General features: G+C 35.7%; 6 protein-coding genes across 6 annotated transcripts; 2 read left to right on the top strand and 4 right to left on the bottom strand.

Annotated features, from left to right (window-relative positions):
- Window positions 1-1,466: 1,466 nt before the first annotated feature.
- On the bottom strand, window positions 1,467-5,940 carry LOC105954397 (metal tolerance protein 4). Its single transcript, XM_012978066.2, is given in 7 exon segments — window positions 1,467-1,907; window positions 2,028-2,158; window positions 2,644-2,794; window positions 2,916-3,094; window positions 3,173-3,371; window positions 3,501-3,670; window positions 4,064-5,940. Coding segments are annotated over 7 exon segments (1,245 nt in total). The 5' UTR covers window positions 4,299-5,940; the 3' UTR covers window positions 1,467-1,727.
- Window positions 5,941-6,414: 474 nt separating this feature from the next.
- Window positions 6,415-9,400, bottom strand: LOC105954409 (P-loop containing nucleoside triphosphate hydrolases superfamily protein). The gene is made up of 3 exons (XM_012978077.2): window positions 8,041-9,400; window positions 7,480-7,647; window positions 6,415-6,979 (listed from the first exon to the last, which is right to left on the bottom strand). Exons 1-3 carry the CDS (start codon window positions 9,328-9,330, stop codon window positions 6,575-6,577), a joined length of 1,863 nt encoding a protein of 620 aa, XP_012833531.2. The 5' UTR covers window positions 9,331-9,400; the 3' UTR covers window positions 6,415-6,574.
- Window positions 9,401-12,451: 3,051 nt separating this feature from the next.
- LOC148764931 (uncharacterized) lies at window positions 12,452-13,537 on the top strand. Its single transcript, XM_088813980.1, has 2 exons — window positions 12,452-12,681; window positions 12,899-13,537. The coding sequence occupies exons 1-2, from the start codon at window positions 12,515-12,517 to the stop codon at window positions 13,287-13,289; spliced, it is 558 nt and encodes a 185-aa protein (XP_088670106.1). The 5' UTR covers window positions 12,452-12,514; the 3' UTR covers window positions 13,290-13,537.
- Window positions 13,538-15,644: 2,107 nt separating this feature from the next.
- LOC105954382 (F-box/kelch-repeat protein At3g23880) lies at window positions 15,645-16,724 on the top strand. The gene has a single exon (XM_012978051.2). It carries the CDS (start codon window positions 15,645-15,647, stop codon window positions 16,722-16,724), a length of 1,080 nt encoding a protein of 359 aa, XP_012833505.2.
- A 1,207-nt stretch (window positions 16,725-17,931) lies between these two features.
- Window positions 17,932-19,041, bottom strand: LOC105954357 (F-box/kelch-repeat protein At3g06240-like). Its single transcript, XM_012978026.2, has one exon. The coding sequence runs from the start codon at window positions 19,039-19,041 to the stop codon at window positions 17,932-17,934; it is 1,110 nt and encodes a 369-aa protein (XP_012833480.2).
- A 1,858-nt stretch (window positions 19,042-20,899) lies between these two features.
- LOC105954380 (F-box protein CPR1) lies at window positions 20,900-22,024 on the bottom strand. The gene has a single exon (XM_012978049.1). The coding sequence runs from the start codon at window positions 22,022-22,024 to the stop codon at window positions 20,900-20,902; it is 1,125 nt and encodes a 374-aa protein (XP_012833503.1).
- Window positions 22,025-24,035: the final 2,011 nt, after the last annotated feature.

Raw genomic sequence — 24,035 nt, 5'->3', positions numbered from 1 at the left:
AGTTGTTCTTATTTTACCTCATTGTGTGCAAAGCTGCTCGACCTTTCCATCTGTTATCTTTGGTCTACCTTGAAATATACGAATACTCCACCAGATACATCGGCTACTATGATGCCGCACCACTAATAGCTACATGGAAAAAAAAAAATTCCCCGAGGAAAACCGGCATCAAAATTGATTTTGATGATTTTAGCCGGCAGCGGCGACCACTTGGAAGCGGCAACTTTAGATGTACATGTATGAGCCTCACATGTAGATGCCCTACGATATTTGTCAAGAAAATTCGTACTCCATCTAACAATATCATTCTTCGCACATTTTATATCCTCTAGTAATTTCAACATTACGATATACCATATTCTCCAACATAATTCAAAAGCCTCTCGACGTAGGTTTACATGAAGATAGCACAACCATGCACTAAAATTGGGAAATTAATGCTCGGATCTTGCAAACAGAATAGGAGATCTCTCCAGATTTCTCTTAGTTCACAATATTGCATAATGTGAAGCGTGGACTCATAATCAACCCCGCATCGGTTGCACAAAGGGTTTGGAGCATTTTTTCTTCGAAACAATTCTATGTTCGTCGGTAGAATATCAAAGCAGGCTCGCCAGAAAAAAAAACTCAAACTTTTGGGGGCACTTTTGTATTCCGAATAAATTTCCATTTTTTGCTTCTGAATTTCGACCCATGTAGCCGCTTGTAGTAATAATGTTGTGATAGCATGATCGCACACTAAAATTCTCATTTTTGGAATAATGCCATACGTATTTTATCCTCCGCTTCCAAACATCCCAGCGAAATTTCCATATTTCGTTCTCTATCAACCTCCCACATCAAATTATCGATAATTTGTGCATTCCAAGCATTGTTCGTATTATCCATAACAGTTTGTATCGATCGCTTTGTGATAATATGGAATGCACCATCACTTCGAAGCCAAGGTTTTCCCCATACTGCAGTATTTCCCCATTACCAATCCTTTTCCGTACTCCCGCAAACAAATGAGGTTTCGCACTTATGCTACTCCTCCATGTAGCCACATGGCGATTTCCGAGAGTTGCTTTCATAAAATCCGTAGTTGGAAAGTACCTTGCTTTGAATATTTTTTAGCACAGTGAATCCGGTTGAGTTAGCAAACACCATCCTTGCTTTGCAAGCAAGGCTAAGTTGAAACTGTGAAGATCCCTTAAACCAATCCCCCCCTCATTTTTCGAGTAACAGACTTTTCCAAGACATCCACGCGAGTTTTCTTTTCGAACCATCTACGCCCCACCAAAATCTCGTAGTAGCAGATTCAATATCTCGGTAAGTTAAATAGTTATGGGTCGGGTAATTGGTTTAAGTTTCTAGAACTGGATGGTTCTATGTCGGGTTACGAATCTTATTGGAATCATAAAAGGAAAGTAAACTGAATTGAAAGAATTGAGAAAAAAGTGGATTACGGGTCTTATTTTGTCGAATTTCGAGTATGCATTGCCACCTTCTCGGTAGACATATTTTTTTATTAAAAACAAATACTCTTATAGATGACCAATACAACACGTGCCAAAAAAGATTCGACATTTTCACCGACCAAGTATGTAAAATTCAACAATGATCTACAAACACGCTTACACAAAAATCATTTCGAAACCGATATTTGAACGAACCCTTTTATTTATTATGAAAACAAAGATGATTTCAGCTCATATATACAAACTTTGAGTAAAATTAGTTAAAACTCAAGGCTCAGTGTTGGGCAGCCTGCTGAGAACAGAGTGCTCTGGTTTGTGTTCACATTCATAATCAATATGAACAAACGCCCTTTCGACTTCCGTTAGTTTTTCGATCTTTATCTGCAGAGTCTCTCCAATTGTGTGAGCTTCTTTTAAGTGCATTTCTTCCGGCAGTTCAATATCAACCTAATGCCACACAAGTAAGCTTTTACTCTATGAAATGGGAAATTAAAAGACGACCAAAAAATCATCGAATCCTATATTATTTTTTCGAAATGCGGATTAATTTAATAATTAATTACTAACCTCAACAAAATATAGTACACCAAAAGTATATGCACGGACTGTGTCGATACGCTTGATTTGAGGGTGCCTTATAACGAGATATGTCAATTTACGCAATATTTCAGGCGGTGCTGATTGTCCCACTAGCGATGCTGGATCACAAGAAACGAGCTTAAGTATGAAAAAAACAATTTAAAAAAAAAAGGGAAAATTACGGCTACCCCCCCTAGGTATGGCCATATTACAAAAAAACCCCTCTTGTTTGTGTAATTACAACCACCCCCTCCTTTTAAATATTTTTACATAAAAATTATGTAATTCGGTTATTTACCGAACCAAATCGTATATTCAGTTTGGTAAACGGTATGAAATGTTGGCGTACCGAAATTTCGGTTCAGTTTAACCAATTTAAGATCCCTAAATTTACCTCTGGAGGGGTATTTTCGTAAGATAATACATAGTTGAAAGGGTGGATGTAATTACCCAAACAGGAGGGGAGTTTCGTAATTTGACCATAACTCAGGGGGTGACCGTAATTTGCCCAAAAAAATATTTTGTGCACGTAGTAGGGAACACTTAATACTAGATAAGATTTTTTGTAATAAATGAAAAAATGCGATGGAGGTAGATATAACACCTGCATTTTCAAGAACAGTTCAAGACCAATTCACAATCGTATAAATTGCAAGGACAAGGGCGCCAGCTGGATCAATCCACGAGAAGAATGTATCGCCTAGTACAGCTGCTACTAATCCTACTACATTCGTTACCACGTCAAAATAATGGTCCTGCCATTTAATGTCAGAGGAGTTACGTAAATACGAAGTTCTATGATTATATATATATATATATTATATATATATATATAAAAAAAAAAAAAAAAAAAAAAAAAAAAAACTGAAAAGATACCTTAGCGTAGGCACGAACAATTTCGTTTTTCGAACTTCTGCAGTAAAACCACAGAGCAAGTTTCACCACAGAAGCAGTTAACATAATTGAGTACAACCATACCAACTGATCTGAATTCATTTTTTCGGTATGTTGGTTTTCGACAAGTTGTTCTACGGCCTGGATCAACACCTGAAAGCCTGAACGAAAACGAAGGTTCAATTTGATATTATTATTATTATTATTTTTTTTTACGTTATCTTAAAAGATTCACGTACCGAGAGTAGCCATTATGGCAGCAAAGACGATAATTCCAACTGGCTGCACCCTCAGTTTCCCGATTGGATATTTGTATATGTTGACATTTTTCATCGATAAATGCGTAAACCATAGTATAGCCCCAGCCATGAGATCGAGTAAAGAATCCAAAGTCGATGCAGCAATTGCTAGCGATCCACTCTTTATCGTGGCATACACCTAAAACCAGCAAAAAATAATTATTTCGCAAAAGATAATTATTTCTAAATTAGAGAAATAAAATGACGGATCATTCGATGCACGAGAAACTCGATACAAAATCTCGTTCATATAAAACCGAGATCTCACCTTCAATGCCAGCAGTAAAATATTAGCATAGTTGGAAATCATCATAGCTCTCTCTTGTTGCTTTTGCTCTTCGAGATCTTCCTCGTCTAATCCATCAGACGAAACCGCGGAATCGACCTCTTCGAATGATTTTAGTGTAGCGAATTGCGTTTCGTAATAGTCCTTTTCTCCTATATATATGGGGAAACGAAAATCAATTAAACATACAGTAGAACCTCAATAAATTAATACTCGATAAATTCATAACATTAAATAATTGTTTCTTCTGATCCGGACTCGGTAAAAATCCACTAAATTATTAGTTCGATAATTTAATATTTTGCTCAATTGATAGAATTTTACTGGTCCCCAGTGTATTAATTATAGAGGTTTAACTGTAATTCAATTCCCAATCAAAAAGCCTAATGAACCTTTAACCTTTTCTCTTTTAAGAATAAGAATCAAACTTTTACCCAAAAAAGAAAAATTAAAAAATAAAAATAATAAGAATCAGACTAGAAGTATATACACACCTACATACAGATAGAGTCAGAAAAAAATAATATATGTATATATATATATACCTGGGCTCAAACCCTGAGCTCTGGATAGATCAACTGGAGAAGAAGACTCAAGGTCAATTGATGACCGGACGTTATCGGGAAGCCTGGAAATGAAATCGGTACGGAGTGAATTGAAGGAGTTCCGGCGACTGAGGCCACGGCCGCGCCGCCCACTGCCGCCGCGCTTCCACTGCTCCAATAGAGGTGATTTTGCATCATTGCCGTTATTATGACTTGTTTTAGTTTCTGCTTCCATTCTGTACTTCAAAAAAACTTCATTATTTAGCAGCTTTTATCTTTGTATGTATCACATCAAAAAAATAATAATTAATTAATTAGTTATTATTTTTTCTAGGACAATAATTTATTTACGATATATTATTATCTGCTTGACATTTTTGTTTATTTTATAGGCTTTTAGAATAATAAATAAATCAATTTATTTTTACATAAGTTCAAATTCGTGAATGTTTCTTATAAAAAAAAAAAATCGTGAATCTTAAATTGTTGTAATTACAATATTATTTGATCGACAATAAAATGTATTTTCGTCTTGATAATATTTATAAATAATAATTGGAAAAGCTCATACTAATAAAAAATTATAAAAAGTTTGTATAGTTAGGATGAATTCAAATTAGGGTGAATAATACTTAAACCTCATCTGTTACATGCTTTTGCAGATGATCCATTCCTCGAGATTGATGGGGTAGATTATGTTAGTTTTTCCGTCAAATTTAACAGCTAATGTCAAACGTCAAAGTATTTTTTTTTGCAGATGAATTCCTTGTGCTTTCATTTTTGCAGATGACCCCCTTGAAGTTTGAAACACGCAGTTAAGTTTGACGGAAAAAAGTAACAAAAGATACCCCATAAATCACAAGAGAATTATGTGTTGATATTACAAGCACATGAGGTCATCTGCAAAAACTTGTAACCGTAGTGAGTTAAGTGCTATTTACCCTTCAAATTATGTTTATTTGCTTTCAACTATTTGAGCTTCTTCTAATTAAATCTCATTATTGATTAATCATTTTTCCGATATATATGGGACAGCGTGTAAATGGATATTGCGTTCGTTACTTGTCGTTCCAAATTTGTAGCACATATACAATTTTTATAAATAATACAGTCGAGATCAATTAAATTTTATTGATTTAACAAAAATATTTTTTATTTCATTATCTGTGTAAGAATTGAGAGAAACTATTATTTAAACGAGTTTGTTTATTAATTTATTGATGTTATACTGTACATTCGAAATGATCATATTCTTATTCATCTTATTTTTTCATTTTTTTTTTCTAGGAGATTACTTTATGTAATATCTATACTATATATATACAATAGAAAAAGTCAATGGAACAAAGCTTTTAATAAAGATTCATTAATAGAACTATCTATTCCCACCACAAAAATAAAATAAACTTGAAAAGTCAACTAATACATGTATTTGCAGCCATAACCATGCCTCTTTGATTCGTTCTACACAAAATGCACCCAATATAAGGGATTGTGGTTTGTACGTCTTCAATATCCCGCTTCACAATATATATATATTCGTAAGTAAATCTTAATATTCTTTAGCTGTATAATTTTTGGGGCAAAATAGCACTTAATCCACTGTGATTACAAGCTTTTCCAGATAACCCTCTCGTGTTCGTGAAGGTAGCTTCCGTTAGTTTTTACATCAAACTTAACCGCATGTGTCAAACGTTAAATTAATTTCTGTGCAGATGACCCACTTGCTTACATTTTTCCTTTTATTTTTGCAGATGACACTTGAAGTTTGACACACGCGGTTGAATTTAACGGAAACAGTGTTATTTATCTAAATTTTTGACTTGGTGAATCACGGAAATTATATTATAATCTGGTCCCACAATACAGGCAAAAAAAAAAAATTATAATCACACTGTCCAAAAGTCTCCAATAACATGTATAAGAATACAAGTTATATTTTGGGAAAATTGTCCTGAAAGTCCTTAAGAATATTTTGTATAGCTAATAGTTGGTTCGGATATTTTAAATTTATTAAAAGTCCCTTGGACAGTTTAGTTGGATAACTTAGATTAAAAATAGACAACTTAGGTAGAGAGTTTGGACTGAAAATACACAAAGACTGAAAATTGACAGCTTAGTTGGAGATTTTGAACTGAAAATAGACTAAAAATTGACGGCTCAGATGAAAATAACTTTTTTCCAATGATACTATAGCAAAAATTAGACGGTCAACGACATGAGACTAGTAGAGAGACGGAATAGTGGAAGAAATGTCATTTTTTCAGAGTTGATGTGGTTTTGAAAACGAATAAATTGGAAGATATAAGGTATTTTATGTCCAAGCTTTCCAACTAAACTACTCGAGAGACTTCTAGCATATAAAATTAGCTCCATAAATAAATCTCAACATTTCAACCCAATTCATCAAAATATCAAAACAACAATCTAATTTCATGACACCAAAACATGCTTGTGTTTATGTGTGTGTGTGAAATTTCCAATAAAACACCAAAAAGATCCTTTTCTAGTTTAGTTCACTTGGAGCCCACTTTCCTTCTTTTCTAAAGGTAATAACACTTCTAAATCATGCTCGTTCGAGGCTTTTGTGGAGTCGTTTTTTGTCGTCTTCTTTAAATCTTTGGTGGGCTTCTTATTTCTCGCTCGATCGGCTTTCGAGACAATCTCAGAAACCGTAAAACCTGCAACTTCAAAATTGTTCGATTTTTGAGGGAGCAAAGCGTTTCGAGTAATTACATCAATGCCATCGTAAGTCCAAACTCCCAATAGAGCTTCTCCCTTGAGTCCAATGGCAAACCAACCAAGACCAGAGGCAGCAATATCCACAGAACTCGAGTCCCATAATTTGCCACTTACACGAAATTCCCTTTTCACCCATTCGCCGAGCTCCTTAACTCTCCTATCACCAATTGGAGGCTGAAAAATAAAATAAACAAATTAATAGGCAATCAATAATTTCTGCAATTAAAAAAAAAGGTTGAAGCATTGAAATTTGAATTCCTCATAGAATGATGCAAGTCAAAATATGATAAATAATAGGGCAAATTACGGCCACCCTTGAGGTATGGCCAAATTACGAAAAAACCCTTCTTGTTTGGGTAATTAGAGCCACCTCTCCTTTGAAATATTTTTACATAAAATTTATGTAATTCGGTTATTTACCGAACCAAATCGTATATTCAGTTCGGTAAACGGTACGAAATCTTGGGGTACCGAAATATCGGTTCGGTTTTTACCGATTTAACATCCCTAAATTTACCTTTCGAGGGGTATTTCCGTAAGATAATACATAGTTGAGGGGTGACTGTAATTACCCAAACAGGAGGGGGGTTTTCGAAATTTGATCATAACTCAGGGGTGGCCGTAATTTGCGATTATATATAAATATATTACTGGCTATAGCATTATTGTTATACTTGCAACTGACGACCGAAGTGCTCTTCCAACATTGTGCAAGCGTTCTCTGTTTTTCCCATATGCAACGGAAGCAGAGAGGAAGCCCATACTGTAACATAGATAGAATCTACCGAAGATTCTTCGACATCCAATCTCAAGAGCCCACCAATATGAACCGAATGCCCCGCCTGTCAATAATACATAATCGAAGATCATTTAAAAAGACTAAAAAATGTGACTAGCTATTTATATTATATAACCAGATAATGAATGAAAACGAAGCTTCTAGCCCCTCGAGTAAAAGAACAAACTTTCACTTAGTCATGGTTTAATTCATTAAAGACCACAAATTTCAGATTCATAATAGCGCAAACGGCGATACTAAAAAAATATTACGCTTCTCTTTGAAGCTCCAATGTAAGCTTCCAGAATCAATTAGAGCCAGAACAAGTGACAACACAAGCTACTATCTCAAGAAAAAAAAAAAAAAAGAACGCACCTTTAAAAAATCGGCAAATTTACATCAATTAACACAGAGCATTAAAATCAACGGGAACCTCTCGCCCAGAAGAAAGACTAACCTTGATTCTATACGTCCTCGGCTTCAACTCCTTCTCAATACGAACGAGCTTCTGTTCCTCTGCAGTCAACCTCGTCGAAATCTGGTGAGGATGCAGAAGCCCCGGAGTATCCAACAATTTCACTTTCCCGTTAAACATTCCTTCAATCCTCACAATTCCCAACGTAGTACCAGGAACAGGTGCCTCCGTTAAATGAGTCACCGCGTTTCCAACACACTTCCCGATCGCGTTAATCAGTGTGCTCTTTCCAGCATTTTGAGCACCCACAGTCCACACATTCCCTCTTTGCCCTGCAAATTTAACCACATCATCAACCAAAGTCTTCACCCCCCAATCTCTCAAAGAGCTAACCAAGTGGACCCCACTCAGCCTCCCAGCCCCACCTACCCTCGCCCGTACGCGGACCCAATGCTCGAGCCTAGTCGGTGAAATGCTGCTAGGCAAAAGATCGATCTTGGTCACCACCAATAACATTCTTGGTATATTCCCTGATTTTCCTTCCTTCCACGACAGTTCATTCTCGTCGATCGTCTTGGTCACCATATTCGCCACCTTTCTAGGGAAGGAACCGTCGAAATCCGAGGCATCCACGACTAACAAAACCACTGTTCTGGCCCCACCTATTGAAGTCAGCCTTCTCCCAACAGTGTGATCGAAGTCGAAATCGGGCAACAAGTTTTCAACCTTAGGGTCCTTCACCTTCCCGTAGTACCTCAAACTGTGACACCTGGAGCACACAATTGGCTTCTGGCCAGCCTTCCCCTGTTTTTCAGTTCTGTCGGACATTTTATCGAACACCTGGTCTGCTGTTTCGAACTTTTCAAGTTTATCAACATCCAAAATGTCGTTATCAAGTCCCAATTTGATGGACTCAGATATTTCGGACTCGTCCACGATGGGTGTCATTTTCTTGAATTTCTTGTAGTTAGGCCCCTTATTCGAGGGCTCCACAGAAAAACCAGGTTGTTTAGGGTCAAAATCTTGCATATGGATACCACATCCGGGGCAAATTGGGAAGGCTTGTTCGGTGGCTTCCTCGTAATTTCCATCCCGGGTCAGTGGTAAATTTGAAAGAGATCGGTTCTTTACATTTTGGGAAGAGAAGGGTTTCGCGAAGAAGATGAACGGTGGGGTTTTAGTAGGGTTTTGGGAAAAGGGGGAAGTGGGTGAAGGCTCGATGATCAGTGAATAGAGGGAGTTAGATACAGGTCTTGTGTATGTATAGGTGGTGAGAGAAAATGGAGTGAGAAGCTTCTTTAGCCTCGATGGAGAGAGATTTCTCGCCATCATATTTTCCTCGGCGTGTTTTCAAACTTTCGGCTATGGAGATTTTCAACTATACTACTACAACTTCGGTTCAAGAATGTCTTAATCCCACTTCGCACCCAAAAAATATACTATTTTGTACTTTGCACCCTCAGAATAAATTAATAGCATTTTGTACATCTAGACACAATAAATTACAAATAAATTAATGCACGTCAAATGAATTTTTAAAGCTAATAAATATAATTTAATATTTTTTTGTGATAATATTTTAGAATACCAAATGTATATTCAATTTTTTTTATTCATCAATCATTTTGAACTATAAAAATGTAAAAATGAAAAAAAACATCTTTATCAACATATCTAAAAATTATATTTTTCATCACAAAATAATATTATACGGAAAAAAAATCCTTCAACTATTTCGTTATCAAGTTATCTGTAAATTATATTTTCTTCTGAATATTTCTACCTAATATTTTCACCAATTACAATAAAAAATCTATCAATCGAATAATTTAGTGATAAAAGTTTAATTTATTTTATTTTGTAAGAAAATATATTTTTTAAATAATTCGGTGTGATTTTTATTTTTTTCACACCCTGCGCTCGAAATAGGTTGGAAATTGAAGAAAATAGCAATTTAATCTATTATATTGCACCACGGAAAGAAAAAATTCCAATAAAAATGAAATTGCCTTTATTATTCAATACATGATGCATTAATAAAAAAAAAAAATTCAAAAGCGTTAAATTTAATTTGATTCATTCCACTTTCATCATTAGTTAATATTGATTGGTGCTATTTCCACCTCCAAAGTATCTTAATTTACAACAAAAAATATATAAATTATCATAAATATCCATCGAGTTTATAATCAACTACCCTTCCTTATAGTCGCTTAATCCTCATGTGTTCTAATTTATGTCTATTTTTTTTTTCTTGCAATGAAATATTATTACAATATATTTAAACTTCCATATAAAATGACGTGCATATTATGGATTTTTTTTAGGAAACGAAATTAAATTAAGCCAAACTCGTCAATTCTTGAGAAGTTGAGGACCTTCGAGACAATCATAAAGTTCAGGACCTTCCTTACAAGCACTTTTAATTTATTTATTCAAGAACGCGATTTCTTGCTCTTTTTTACCATCGGAGATGATTTTATCTCACGAATGTACTGTTCGCTTAAGGCGGAGAGGGTGAGATTTTGTATTCCAGTGAAAATGGGAGATTATTTTTTTAAATAAATATTTTAATTAGTTCAGTGGACGGTTTTAAATGTGTACATAATACAGTTGAAAGAAAAAGGGATAAAATAGGAAATGTATTAAATTTGGTGGTGAAATAAGATATTTTGAGGGTGGATATAACACCTCTCTTAATATTTACTATGATTGAATGTATTATTACCGAAAATAGTATTTTATCATCATCTTTATATCCAACGCTCCGGCTTTTAAAAATAATTCTACAATTTCACTCATGATAAATCTAAACTTGTTAGAAATATGTGTTGTTGAAATTCAAATTTTAAATTAGGATTTCTAGCTGTTAGAATTAAATTAATTATACAAAAATCGTCTAAACTCAAAAAGATTCTGTAGATTTATCATAAAATTGGGTGAAGATTGAACAAGGAGAAAGATGAAGTGGGGGAGGGAGGGGTGCTTAGTTGTCATTTTATATTTAGAAAAAATGCAGTTTTCATCTCTAAAGTTTGCACTAATTTCACATCTGGTCTTTCATGTTTCAGTTTTTTGTTACAATTAACACAATCAAGAGTGTGCGCCCATCACTGGCTTAACTGACGGACTGACGATAAATTGACAAAAAAACCAAAAGTGTTAAATTATTGAAAGATAAGGAATCAAATGTATTTTTTGAACATGAGGGACCAAATACGAGATCAATGCAAACTTAATGGATGAAAACTATAATTTTTCCTTTTATATATATATTTTATTAAGGGTAAAATTCATTTTGTACCCCTGTACTACGCGAAATGTATCATTTACCCCCTGAAGTATATAAAACATCAAACGCCCCCCTTTTTTTGATGGTCAATGGTCGAACTTTTAACGGTGTTAAATTTGAGCGAGAAATGACTCTTTTACCCTGTTTTATGTCAGATATAATCCGTAACTTATTTAAAATTTATTTTTGTGGATTGTTAACGATTTTTAGCGTTCATTTAAATTGTGATTTTTTTGTCGATTTTAGGGGTTTTCAAAGGGTTGAAAATAGCGAAAAAAATCTGGTGGATGATGGCCAAAATAAGCAACCTATATATAGAAAAATTTTGGGGTATATTCGTAAAAAAAAAAAAAACTCATAGTAACAGCCGGTCAAAAGGTTTGACTAACGGAATTAGGAAAAAAACTAACGCCAGGGGGTGTTTGATGTTTTCAATACATCAGGGGGTAAATGATACATTTTGCATAGTACAGGGGTGTAAAATGAATTTTACCCTTTTATTAATGATGGGGTCATTAGCAACAGGGAAAATTACACTTTTCATCCCTCAAGTTTGCACCAATTTCACATTCGGTCTCTTATGTTCACGAAAAACACATTTGGTCCGTCATGTTTCAATAATGTAACACTTATGGTCATTTTCGTCATTTTACCGTTAACAGCTCACAGAGATGGGCACACGCTTGATTCCGTTAGTAATAACCGAAAATTGACAGAAATGGCTAAAATTGCAAGTGTTGAATTTTTGAACATGAGGGACCAAATGTGTTTTTCTACACTTAAGGGGCCAAATGTGAAATAAGAGCAAACTTGAGGGATGAAAAGTGTATTTTTCCCATTTATCTGCCGATGCCAAATCAGTTGCACCCCGGCCTGTAAATAAGTAAAATCGGCTAAAACATATTAAGGGTAGGATAGTAAATTTCTCTGCACTGTTATATTTCTAACGGTCGACTATTAAGAACAGGGGGTGTTTTGTATTTTTCGTTAGTGTAGGGGCCGGGGGTAAATTAAAATAAAAAGTAGGTGGGTGTATATATACATATAGTTACGAACAGAACGCAGAAGAGAAGACTCCGAGCGGTTACATTCAATATATATATATATATATATATATATATATGATATATCAGCATAATTACAACTGTGTCTCTTCTCCATCAGATTAAATAACCACAACTCTCCCAGAAATCAACAACTAATTAATTAATTAATTTCAAGAAAATGGCTGAAAAGGGTCGAGGTGGTGCTCATAATCCAGGCTCGTCGAGGAAGAAGGATACAGCTGGCAAAGCAAAGATTGACGAACGCAGAAAGATAGACGACTCTGATTATTATGTATATGCTCAATTCAAGGTTCCCAGGAGTAATCCAAGAATCCCATGTTCCAGGTTCTCTCTCTCTCTCTCTCTCTCTCTCTCTCTCTCTCTCTCTCTCTCTCTCTCTCTCTCTCTCTCTCTCTCTCTCTCTCTCTCTCTCTCTCTCTCTCTCTCTCTCTCTCAAGAACATTGCAGCATGTAGGCGGTTTAATATATATGTTCAAGAATTTAATTTAATTTAATTATTTTTTTTCTTTCTGAAAAAAAAATCAAAAAATATGATTTGCAGTGAGGGAGTGAAGGAGGAACTGTTTACAGTGGAGCTAACTGCAGCTGACGTGGATAAGATGCTAAACCTGACTCAATTACAGGCAGACATGCTTATGGATGAATATTCGAGACCCGTACTCGACTCTTTAATCACCTTTGCGATGGGTATCGATTTGTTCGATGAACACGACCAGAAATATCCTATGATATTAGGAAAGCAACCGAATCCCGTCGGAGGTGCATTCCACTACCTTTGTCTAGGCTGGTTTATCGTCGGTAAGAAACGCAAACTGAAAGCCGGAGACGTAGTCAAGTTTTACAAACTTGCATCAGTGGGACGTACTTTTGTTAAAGGCCGTGCGTCGTTCTTTATTAATATCAACAAACCTGATGCAGAAGAAGCTCGATAAAGAACCGAGAGACGACGATCAAGATAATTTCGAGAGAAACCGATATGCAGATTTGAAGAAAAAGGAACAATAAAAAAAAAATAATTAGATCAGATTATTTTTCATGCAGTACTAGTTATTAGATATTTCTTTACTTTGTTGTGCTCCATAGAAAATCGAGATTGTCGATTTTCTTATCTTTAAAATACGTATGATCGATATATGGACTTGACTTGAGAAGACCGAATGCAATTATTTAGTTCGATGTATGTAGGTCCGATCCAATATAATACGACATCTTTAAACGCGTAACTAATTGATCGATGATCTATACATTTGCATGACATGTATGTATATTAATTACAACTGGTTTTTATTATCCAATTTGTGAACTATTGAACTGATCAAGGGCAAATGATTTCTACTAGCTAGGTCAGGCAAAGGCCGATGAGAGATTGTGCGCGACAAGTTTTAGGAATATTTTATGTATTTAATATATTTTTACGAAAAATCGGATTGCAAATATAATTCCACGAATTAGGTTGTTTCCATAATCAAGAATTCTAATATCAATGTCTTCCACATAGATTAAACTTCGATGACACGTAATTAATGAAACATAAATGAAGGGCGAGTCATTTGCCATTTTTTTCCTTTCATTTTTGGACGGCACTTTCGTCGGCCCCCACCTCATGCTTCGTCGCCTTTTCAATTCCTCGTTTGTTTCAGACGGGCCTATTTCTTTGGGATTTGTGGCCGTGTTGTGGAGACGGGAAGAAGATGAAGATGATCCCCTTTTCCTTTTTTAATTTTGTATTTTTGCAAACAACGCCGTCCAAGGGTATTTAATTTATGAGGTATTTATGTCTTTTCAAGACCGATCAACAGGTAAATCGCAAATGAGTTGAGTATGTTATTTGAAATAGGGTAAATTATGGGACCCCTGAGTTGTGGCCAAATAACTTATGTGATTATAAATATCCCCTTAATTATTGCGTCGTCTAACGAGTATACCCTTCAGAAGTTATGACTAAGGGAATCTTGAAGATTCCATGAACTATTCGATATGAATTTCCAGATGTACCCAAAGGAGGTAAATCTAATAAATCCACAGGAGGGTAAATGTAATATTTGAACTTACCCGAGGGGTACCCGTAATTTACCCAAAATTTGTTTGTTTAATAAAAGGGAGGGCAAATTATAAGAAACCTCTTGATGTAAGCTCTAAATACAAAACCCCTTCATATTTGCGTGATTACGAAACCCCCATAAGGTATGTTGTCGTCTTACACAGTCCCCATGCGGTGTTACTTTTGACGGAATATTTTTAATCCCATGGAATATTCCTCTAAAATCTGAATATATCACTGGAAATATCATTTTCCCTTTGGGGTAATTGTAAGTATATCAATTATGTCGAGGGTAAATTGTAATACATTAAAAAACCATAGTTATTTTTAACTTAAAACTACAATACATTTCTTCATTTTATAATTATTTAAAATAGAAAATATATATTAAAAATAATTAAACATGAATTGTAGCATCATAAGTTTTTATTTGTGCTGTATTTTTTATTCAATAAAATCGATTTTATATATTTTGGAAATATTCTCATATTTCTTATTTAGGTTATACATATTTTCATTAATTTTTTTTAAGTTTTTAATAATATTTCAATTTTAAACGGATGAAATGTAAAATGTATATATTAAATATAATTAAGTCATAAAAACAAAAACAAAAAAAACTTGCGACCCCTTGCGAGCAGAGAAGTCATCACTCTTACTTTTTTGCTCCGAGGCATGTTATGGTGATTGGATATATTATTGTTTTTGTCCAAAGTAACATCGGGGGCCTCAGTAAGATGGCAACATACCTCGAGGGTTTGTTAATTAGACCTTACCTTACGGGGTTTCTCATAATTTACTATTTATTATTTTTCATATGACAGAAGGGTGTAATGGACAAAACAAAGTTTTTTGTGAATTTAAACGATAAAACACTCGTTAGAGGGGGATTTTCCTAACTACGCAAACATGATGAAGAATTTCATAATTAGCTAGGCCTTACCTCAGGGGATTTTTAGTAATTTGCCATAAAATGTAATTTAGACAATTTATTCATTCACATGGGCTGTCAATTTTAGGGGAGTATTTGTAATTACTAATATAGGGGTTTGCAAGTTATTTAGTCTTACCCTAGCGGGTTACCCGTAATTTACCCTTTAAAAAAAAATTGTTAAAAAAATTAAGATATTATTATGTGCAAAATAGTATTAAATTTTCTTGAGAATTTGAAAGCAATACAAAACTCCAAAACGCTGCCGCCGCCGTCACCACCACCACCACTACCACCACCACCGCCACCACCGCCATGGCTAGGATGAAACTAGATAGATGGTTTATTCCACTAGAAATCATAGAAATTATCCTGTCAAAATCATCGGTCAAATCTCTTCTTCGATTCAAAACAGTTTGTAAGTCATGGAATATTCTGATTTCAGATTCTGTATTCATCAAAAATCATCTCCATCAATCTAAAACTTCAAACCTGCATCAAAATCTTTTTCTTCTACGTAACTCGTCAAAGAGTTCCGTTTCCGAAGAATTATCTTTGGTTAGATTCGAAGATCCAAAATTCCAAACTGTGCAATTACTGAAAACCCCCCTTGGCTTGGACATTGTCTTAAGCCATTGCGACGGCGTGCTACTTTTAACCGACTCTTCGTACCGGCAATTCGGGTTGTGGAATCCATCCACTCGAACCCAGACAACTTTTCGGGTCCCACGCAAATTCGGTGGTTGTTCGAAGAGTTACGGGCTTTATCATGATCCAATTACCGGCGATTTTAACGTGTTCGTTATATGCACTAATTACTACCGAGTTTTTTCATGCAAGAACAATGCATGGACGTTGAAACATGAATTCGCCGACGACAGACATAGTTGTGAACCGGAGGTTTTCGTTGACGGTGTTTTCTATTGGGTTAAAATAACTCGACATATAACAATATATTATTACGAGATAACATATTTTGATCCGAGAGATGACAAGCTCAAGACGTTGCCGGAGCCGGAGAATACAGACGGCACCGGATCGATTTACTTGGTCGAATTGAAAGGCCGTTTGTGCATGTATTGCAACGTCGGGAGAAACAACGACCACACGAAGGTTCGATTTTGGATGAAAGAAAAGGGCCCGGAAAATAATCATTGGGAGGAGTTTATAACCGTTGAGAATGTGCCGACCATAATTGTTTTTTTAGAGCCACAATATTGTTTTATGGAAAATAAGATTCTAATTGAATTACGTGATCCAACGAGGAGGAGATTCGTGGTCTACAACCCCGGTGAGAAGATAGTCAAAGATGTTGAGGACAGTGTGTTTAAACAAATTGAAGAGAGTATGCATTTTGGCCTCAGGTTGCTTCCATTTATTGATAGCCTTTTCTGAGTACGTACATGTTTCTGCTTAGAGATCATTTATCGACTTGTCGTCGTAATAATTAACATTTTTCGTTCCTATAAAATATAGTATATCATTATTATCACTTATTTGATTTTTTGTTCGTATACAATTTTCGACTGGCGATTGTACTTATGGTCTGCTTAAGCCTAGAATTGGCCTCTTTCCTTTTCGTTTGATGCTTTAACTACGTTGTTCCGTTAGTTTTGTAAATTCTTTCGTTCCTCGTTTATTATAATCAAATTTTCTGAACCCTAATTCTACAAATTTTTGAATGTTTGTGAAGTTGAAACATCGCAATCGCGCAATAATCTTTTCGGTTCGTTAAGTTTTTCCAAATGTTGTTATCTATCAACTTGAGTTTTGGTAATTTGGTAAGTTTGCAGTTTTGATTTCATCTAAAGTTGTTTGATGTAGCATAAAATTTGGGATTACTTTTGTTGGGGCTTACGGGATTGAGAGGCTGCAAGAAAATCCCTGAATTTAGGTTTGCCGGGGTTTACGGGATTGAGAGAGTGAAAAACTAAATTGAGAAGTTGGGATAGAGAAATTAGGGAAGAGTGTGAGGTGGATTATTGTTGTTGTGTTCCAGCTAGACTTGACTGCCAAATGGACATCACGTGCAGCGCACGTTACAATTTCATCCAGGATAAACCTGAAAACTTGACTGCGGAACCAAATGTGCAAAAAAGAGGTGAATTTGGGAGCTAATTTCGTTCGTACGAAGGTTTGAAGACAAAAATCATTTCAGTGGTAAAGTATAGGAACGAAAAATTGCAGTTATCCCTTATTATCCATACTAAATTCTCATAGTTGGTGATGATCCTAAACTCGACCCTCTTTTTTCGATCTTGAATTTGAAAATTCAAAAATATTATATTCGACACCGGCCTCCTCAGTTACATGACCAACATCTCGCAATTTTATGTGTTCATCTGTATCGACCTTAATAGTTAGAGAGTGAAGAGAGACTTAAAAGACATAGAACTTCGTGTTCGATAAATGCTTACACTAGCTAGCACGCACGGTGTTCTACAGAGTTGTGCAGTACGACTATTTTCGGTGAATTATTAGTCCAATGGATCATAGACTTAAGTAGTCTAATCACGAAAGAAAGCGTAAACTAATTTACAAGCATTCAAAGAAGTGAAGCACGCAGCCGATCGACATGAAATAAATCGAGACTTAAAATCTATTACAAACAATTCCTCTTCCTCTTAGGCCTAAAAAATGTATTAGGGGATATTAGACTTTCCACGTATGGAACAGATAGAAAGTCGAAATAATGTTTGATGTCTTCAAATTCTTCAAAAGTCTTCTCAGAAGGGTTGTACGCCACAATTGTTGTCCCATCCAATCGAATGACAATCTTATTTTCTACGAAACACATTGGTACAAAATACGAAGCGAACCTCTCGACATTCTCAACGGTTATCAACTCCTTCCAGGAATTATTGTCCAAGCCCTTTCCCTTTATCCAAATATGAACAACCTTGTCTCTTTGTTCGTAAATATACACGCACAAACGGCCTCCGAAATCAATCATGTAAGTAGGTCTTTGGACCTCGAAAATTCCCTGCTCGTCGTTTGGCATCTTGAACTCGTCATCTCTGGGGTCGAAATATGTTAGTTTAAATCGACGTTCGTCCTTTTCCATCATTAACCAATAGACAACCCCGTCGACAAAAACTCCCGGATGATAAGCTACTCGAAAAGTGTCTCCGAATTCTTTTTTCCTCGTCCAGGCTTTGTTCTTGCACGAATAAACCGCGTAGTGATTCGAACATATCACAACAACCTTAAAATCACCGATTCCCGGATCATGACAAAGCCCGTAACACTTAAAATCGGTACTTAATTCGAATGGGAGCCGAAAAATTGTCTGCGTTCGAGTAGATGGATTCCACAACACAAATTCCACGCCGCTCCGTCTCTCGTCGGCACTTGTTAATAGTAGAACGCCGTCACAATAGCATAAGACCAGCCTGTAGAAGCCACAAGGGATTTCCACGACTTGTAAAGTTCGTAATCTTCGATCTTGGTCGACTCTAGCCAAAGAAAACTTCTTACTATCATAGCAACTGAATATCGACTTGCATTTGCATAGAAAAAGATTCCGCGAGTTTGAAGCTTTCGATTGGTGGAGATGATTTTGGACGAATACAGGATCGGAGATCGTCGTATTCCATGATTTCGAGACGGCTTTGAATCGAAGAAGAGATTTGGCGGGTAAATTTAATAGGATTATTTCTATGACGTGTAGTGGAAGGTATGTTGAAACTTGTTCCGAGTGATTTGCAGCCATGGTTGGTTGTGGAGTTTCTAGGGTTGTTGTTTTACAGGATTATCACTTGTACATTTGTTTTGTTAATCATCGTATATGTAAGGAAACGTATATATAAATATCACGAAATTCAAATCGATTATAATAAGGGATACGCACACGCAACTCATGATGAAGGTATTGGTTTATGATTGTGACTCAATTAATTCGTTCCCAAATAAGAGATAAAAACTAGGGTAAAATTTATTTTGCACCCCTGTACTATGCGAAATGTATTATTTATTTCATGAAGTATAGAAAATATCAAACGCCTTCTTATTTTTAATGGTCAGTGGTCAAACTTTTGACGATGTTAAATTTGAGTGTGAAATGACCTTTTTACCCCGGTTTATATCTGATAGAATAAGAGTTGAAGATAGTAAAAATGATTGAATAAAATGAAAAAAGGGCTGAAAATAGTGAAATTTTTTAATGAAACATGGCCAAAACCTAGCACAGAGATTTTTCCCGGTATTTTTGTAAAAAAAGCCAACAACTCTTTGCAATATTTGTTTAGAGGGTTTGACTAATGGAATCAGAAAGGAAGAAGACCAACAACAGGGAGATGTTTGATGTTTTCTTTACATTAGGGGTAACTTATTCATTTCACATATTAAAAAGGTGCAAAATTAATTTTACCCTAAAATCTGTCACTATAGACACAAAATATTGTTCTAAAATGAAACTGCAAAAGAAACTATGACTATAGACTCAAACTTCAAGGTGGTTCTCTGCGAAAATTAATTAAAGAGAAAATGTATGCACAATAGGGTCATATGTAAAATATAATATTTTGATGTTTGACAAGCGCAATTAATTTTGACAGAAAAACTAACAGAAGGCTGAAGCTATTAATATTACGAGCACAAGATAGTCGTCTGCAAAAGCTTGTAACTACAACTCTCTCTTTGTAATACACGCACAAACGACCTCCCAAATTAAGTAAGTTTTCGTAAATCGAAAATCTCCGGCCCCTCATTCGAGATCTTGAACTCGTCGTCTCTAGGGTCGAAATATGCTAATATATATCCATCATTCTTTTCTTGCTTTAACCAATAGACAACCCCATCGACAAAAACTCCCGGTTCGTAAGCTAACTGAAAATTGTGTCCGAATTTGTGATATAAAGGACATTTAGTTTTTGTTTTCTGCAAATAAACCCACCACTTACACGTTCATTACTAATAAAGACAACTCTAAAATTTTATGATAAAATTGTCCCTAGCCCCTTAAATTCATTCAATTCAAATTTGAAACTCTAATTTAATCTCAATTTCATCAATTCACCAATTTTTACCATTGACTGCAACCAACCGTTTCATTTTACAGATTTGTTTTCGGCAATGTTGCGACAACTCCAATTCAATTATTCCATTCGATACCATTGAAGTTGTTATGTATAAATTATCTGCTAAGTCTCTCGATCTCGTGTTAGATTCAAAATAGTTTCCAAGTCACGGAATACTATCATCCGTTACTTAATAATTCACGGGTTTTTTCACAATGGTTTCCTTTGGTTAAATTCGAACATCGAACATTTCAAACTGAAAGACGACACCAAAACTTCGCACCAGTTATTAAAGTTTGTTGCTATATTTATAAAATACTACCTTGTTTTGTCCATCAGGGGTCGTATATTTCAATCCGAGAGACGCACATTCAAGATTTTGCACAAGCCGGAAAACACTACTAATGTGGCGATTTACGAGCAAGCGAATTCAACAGATAGATATTTGTTTGACCTAATCATAAAATAAACCCTCCAATTAATTCAAACAAGTAAAGCAACCAACATAAAATTAATATTGCTGAATATATTTCTTCTGCCTAAGACTATGACTTACGAACAACTGATTAATTTTTCTATTACAACTTCCTCTTTCTCTTGTGCCGGAAAAAACGCGCCGGGGTCGATCAGACTATCCAGATACGGAAAATACTCACAGTAGACACTAGAACGTTCGATGTCAAATTTTTCAAACGTCTTCTCAGAAGGGTTGTAGAGCACAAGTCTGAGCCCGTATAGTTGGATTAGAATCTTATTTTTGACGAAACACAATGGTTTAAAAAACCAAATGTCCGTCGGCACATTCGCCATCGTTATCAACTCCTCCCAGTGATTATTTCCGACGCCCTCTCCCTTTATCAAAATTCGAATAGCGTTACCGCGGTCGCCGTTCCCATTGCAATACACGCACAGACGCCCTTTCAAATCAGCCATGTAAATCCATAGGCGGTCCGCTAAAATCTCCGGCTTCCGCAATATCTTGATCTCGTCGTCTACCGGATCAAAGTATGTTATAAGATATCTACCGGGATCCATCGAGAGCAGATAGAAAACTCCGTCAACAAAAACATGTGGATCGTAAACTACTAGAAAACTAGTGTCACCGAATTCTTTTTTCCTCGTCCAGGATTTGTTCTTGCACGAATAAACCGTGTAGTAATTCGAACACACAACAACAACAACCTTAAGACCACCGGTTCTCGGATCGTGACAAAGCCCGTAAATTTTCTGGGAAACGGTGTTTACTTCGTACGGGAACCGAAACGTTGCACGCGTTCCAGTGGATGGATTCCACAACACGAAATCCATGCAAGTAGTTCTGTCGTTGGTTAAGAGCAGAACGCCGTCGCAATAGGATAAGACAACGTTGAAGCCGCGAGGGCCTTCCGATAATTGTAAAGTTCGGAGTTTACGATCTTTGTCGATTTTAACTAAAGAGTAATCTTCACTGTTATCATGACTGAATCCCAACTTACCTAGAAGAAGGTTACGTGAGCTTGAAGTTTTCGATCGGTGGAGATGATTTTCGACGAATGCAGGATCGGAGATCATCGTATTCCATGATTTCGAGACTGTTTTGAATCGAAGAAGAGATTTGGCGGGTAAATTTAATAGGATAGTTTCTATGATTTCTAGTGGAAGAAATGATGTACCTCGTTTTGAGTGCTTCGCAGCCATGGTTGGTTGTGGAGTTTCTAGGGTTTTTGTTGGCGGCGTGTTATTTTGCAGATCAATCATCAATGTGCCGCAGCTGTGTGTGTTTATATTACTCTCACAGTCTCACGTGTGTTAATTAGGTATAGCTAATTAATTAATTAGGGAATTGATTTTGTTTTCTTGAATATCTTCGCAAAATATAGAAAAATAACCAACTCAGAATTCGTATGAAATTCCTATATGTAATGCTTATTGGTAAATTTCGGCCACTTTTGAAGTAATGAAATAGATGAATTGTCGGTCCCACATCTAAATTGTTAAAACTTGAGTGTATCTAGTCTCGATTTCAATGCCCAGATCGTGATCTGGGTTTCTTGGATCGCGATCTGACAGGCTCGAAAACTATGCACCGCCTTCCCAGATCGTAATCCAGGAGGTGCGGATCGCGATCTGCCCCAATTTTTCGTTGCTACTGGAATTTGCCACGAGATCGCGATCCAGTAGTTCTGGATAGCGATCTGGCCTCTGCATCAACTTCGAACGCTGTTTTAACCTTTTTCCAGCCCGAATTTGACAAATATGCATTTTACAAAAGTTGAAGCCCTTGAAGTTAGCTTTCTAACTAAACTTTAATCAGCCAAATCGGAGGTTGTATGCAAAAGTTATGCTTGAAATACCAAACACTGCCACAATCCGCGAGAATGCACATTTACACGTGTTTGGTTTGATTTTCGGCTTCGCTTCCAAAATCGTTTCGAACCGGCAAAAATAGCTTCTCTTTACCTAAAATAGAAATAAAACAAGAAACGCATAATATATACAAATAAAGCCGAAAACTCGGACGAACGAAGACCAAAACTCGAAGAATTGATAAGTGAAAATCATGCAAAATGAACACTTATCAACACTCAAACCCTAGATCTGTTGTTCATCCTTTTCTAGACAGACCACACCTATGCTGCCCCGCCGCCACCACCACCACCACCACCACGACAAACAATGGTCGTTGAAGCAAGTGACGAAATCCAACTTCTCGGAGGCTTTGCCGAAAATCCATTTTGGTAGCGTTTTTGTTGTAGAAAACCGAATTTTGTTCGGCAAAGTATCGATTTTGCAGAGAAAGGCTTCGGAATATATATATCGAGTTTGCGAATGCCTTAAAGAAGTTGGGAATCGAGTGCATGAAAGGTGGCGGTGGAGGTTTTTTTTGTTGGGCGGATATGGGTGGATTAATTAGTTCGTACAGTGAAAAGGGAGAGATCGAGCTTTGGCAAAAGCTGTTGACCACGGTCAAGATTAACGTTCTTCCGGGATTTTCTTGTCGGTGTGTGGAGCCTGGATGGTTCGGTTTATGTTTCAACACTTTATCGGAAAAGGATATTCCTGTGGTTATGAGACGTATTCAGAAAGTTTTGGGAACATGTAAATCTTCTTTTTAGTTGAAATTTGTTTATTTGATTTGATTATGTGTGTAAACGTATTCTTTATATTTTATATTTTACACTCAGTTATTCTCTATTTGTCCAAGCACAATCGTGTCTGTGGGATTACAATTTTTTCCCCAAAGGTTTGCGTTGGATCGATTGAGCTATACGAGCTTTCAAATATGCGTTAGCCTCTGAGCATAAACTAATCACTAGAAATGTGGAGTGATTTTCAATAATTATTTACAGAAATTTTATAGTGGTTTTCAATAATTATGTACATATTTTTATAGTGGTTTTCAATATTTTACATAAACATCTGTACAAAAATTATAGTGGTTTTCAATAATTTTTGTACAGATTTTTGTATAACTGTATATACAGAGTAGTGTTTATATTGACATATTTGTTATACAGAGTGGTTTCATGTTTATATAGAGTGGTTTTTATTTAAAAAAACTGGAAAGAAAAAAAAACATTTAAAAAAAAATCGAAATTAAGAAAACAGAAAAACCATGAAAAAACAAAAATAAAAATAAAATCATTCTTTTAAATTAAAATAAAAAAATATGAAAAATATAAATAGATAACAAATAATTTAAAATAGA

The sequence above is a fragment of the Erythranthe guttata genome, chromosome 14, assembly GCF_056151865.1.
Source record: "Erythranthe guttata isolate IM_541 chromosome 14, IM_541, whole genome shotgun sequence".
Classification (NCBI taxonomy): Eukaryota; Viridiplantae; Streptophyta; class Magnoliopsida; order Lamiales; family Phrymaceae; genus Erythranthe; species Erythranthe guttata.
The sequence above is the reverse complement of the archived record's forward strand: the minus strand, read 5'-3'. Positions and strand labels throughout refer to the sequence as shown.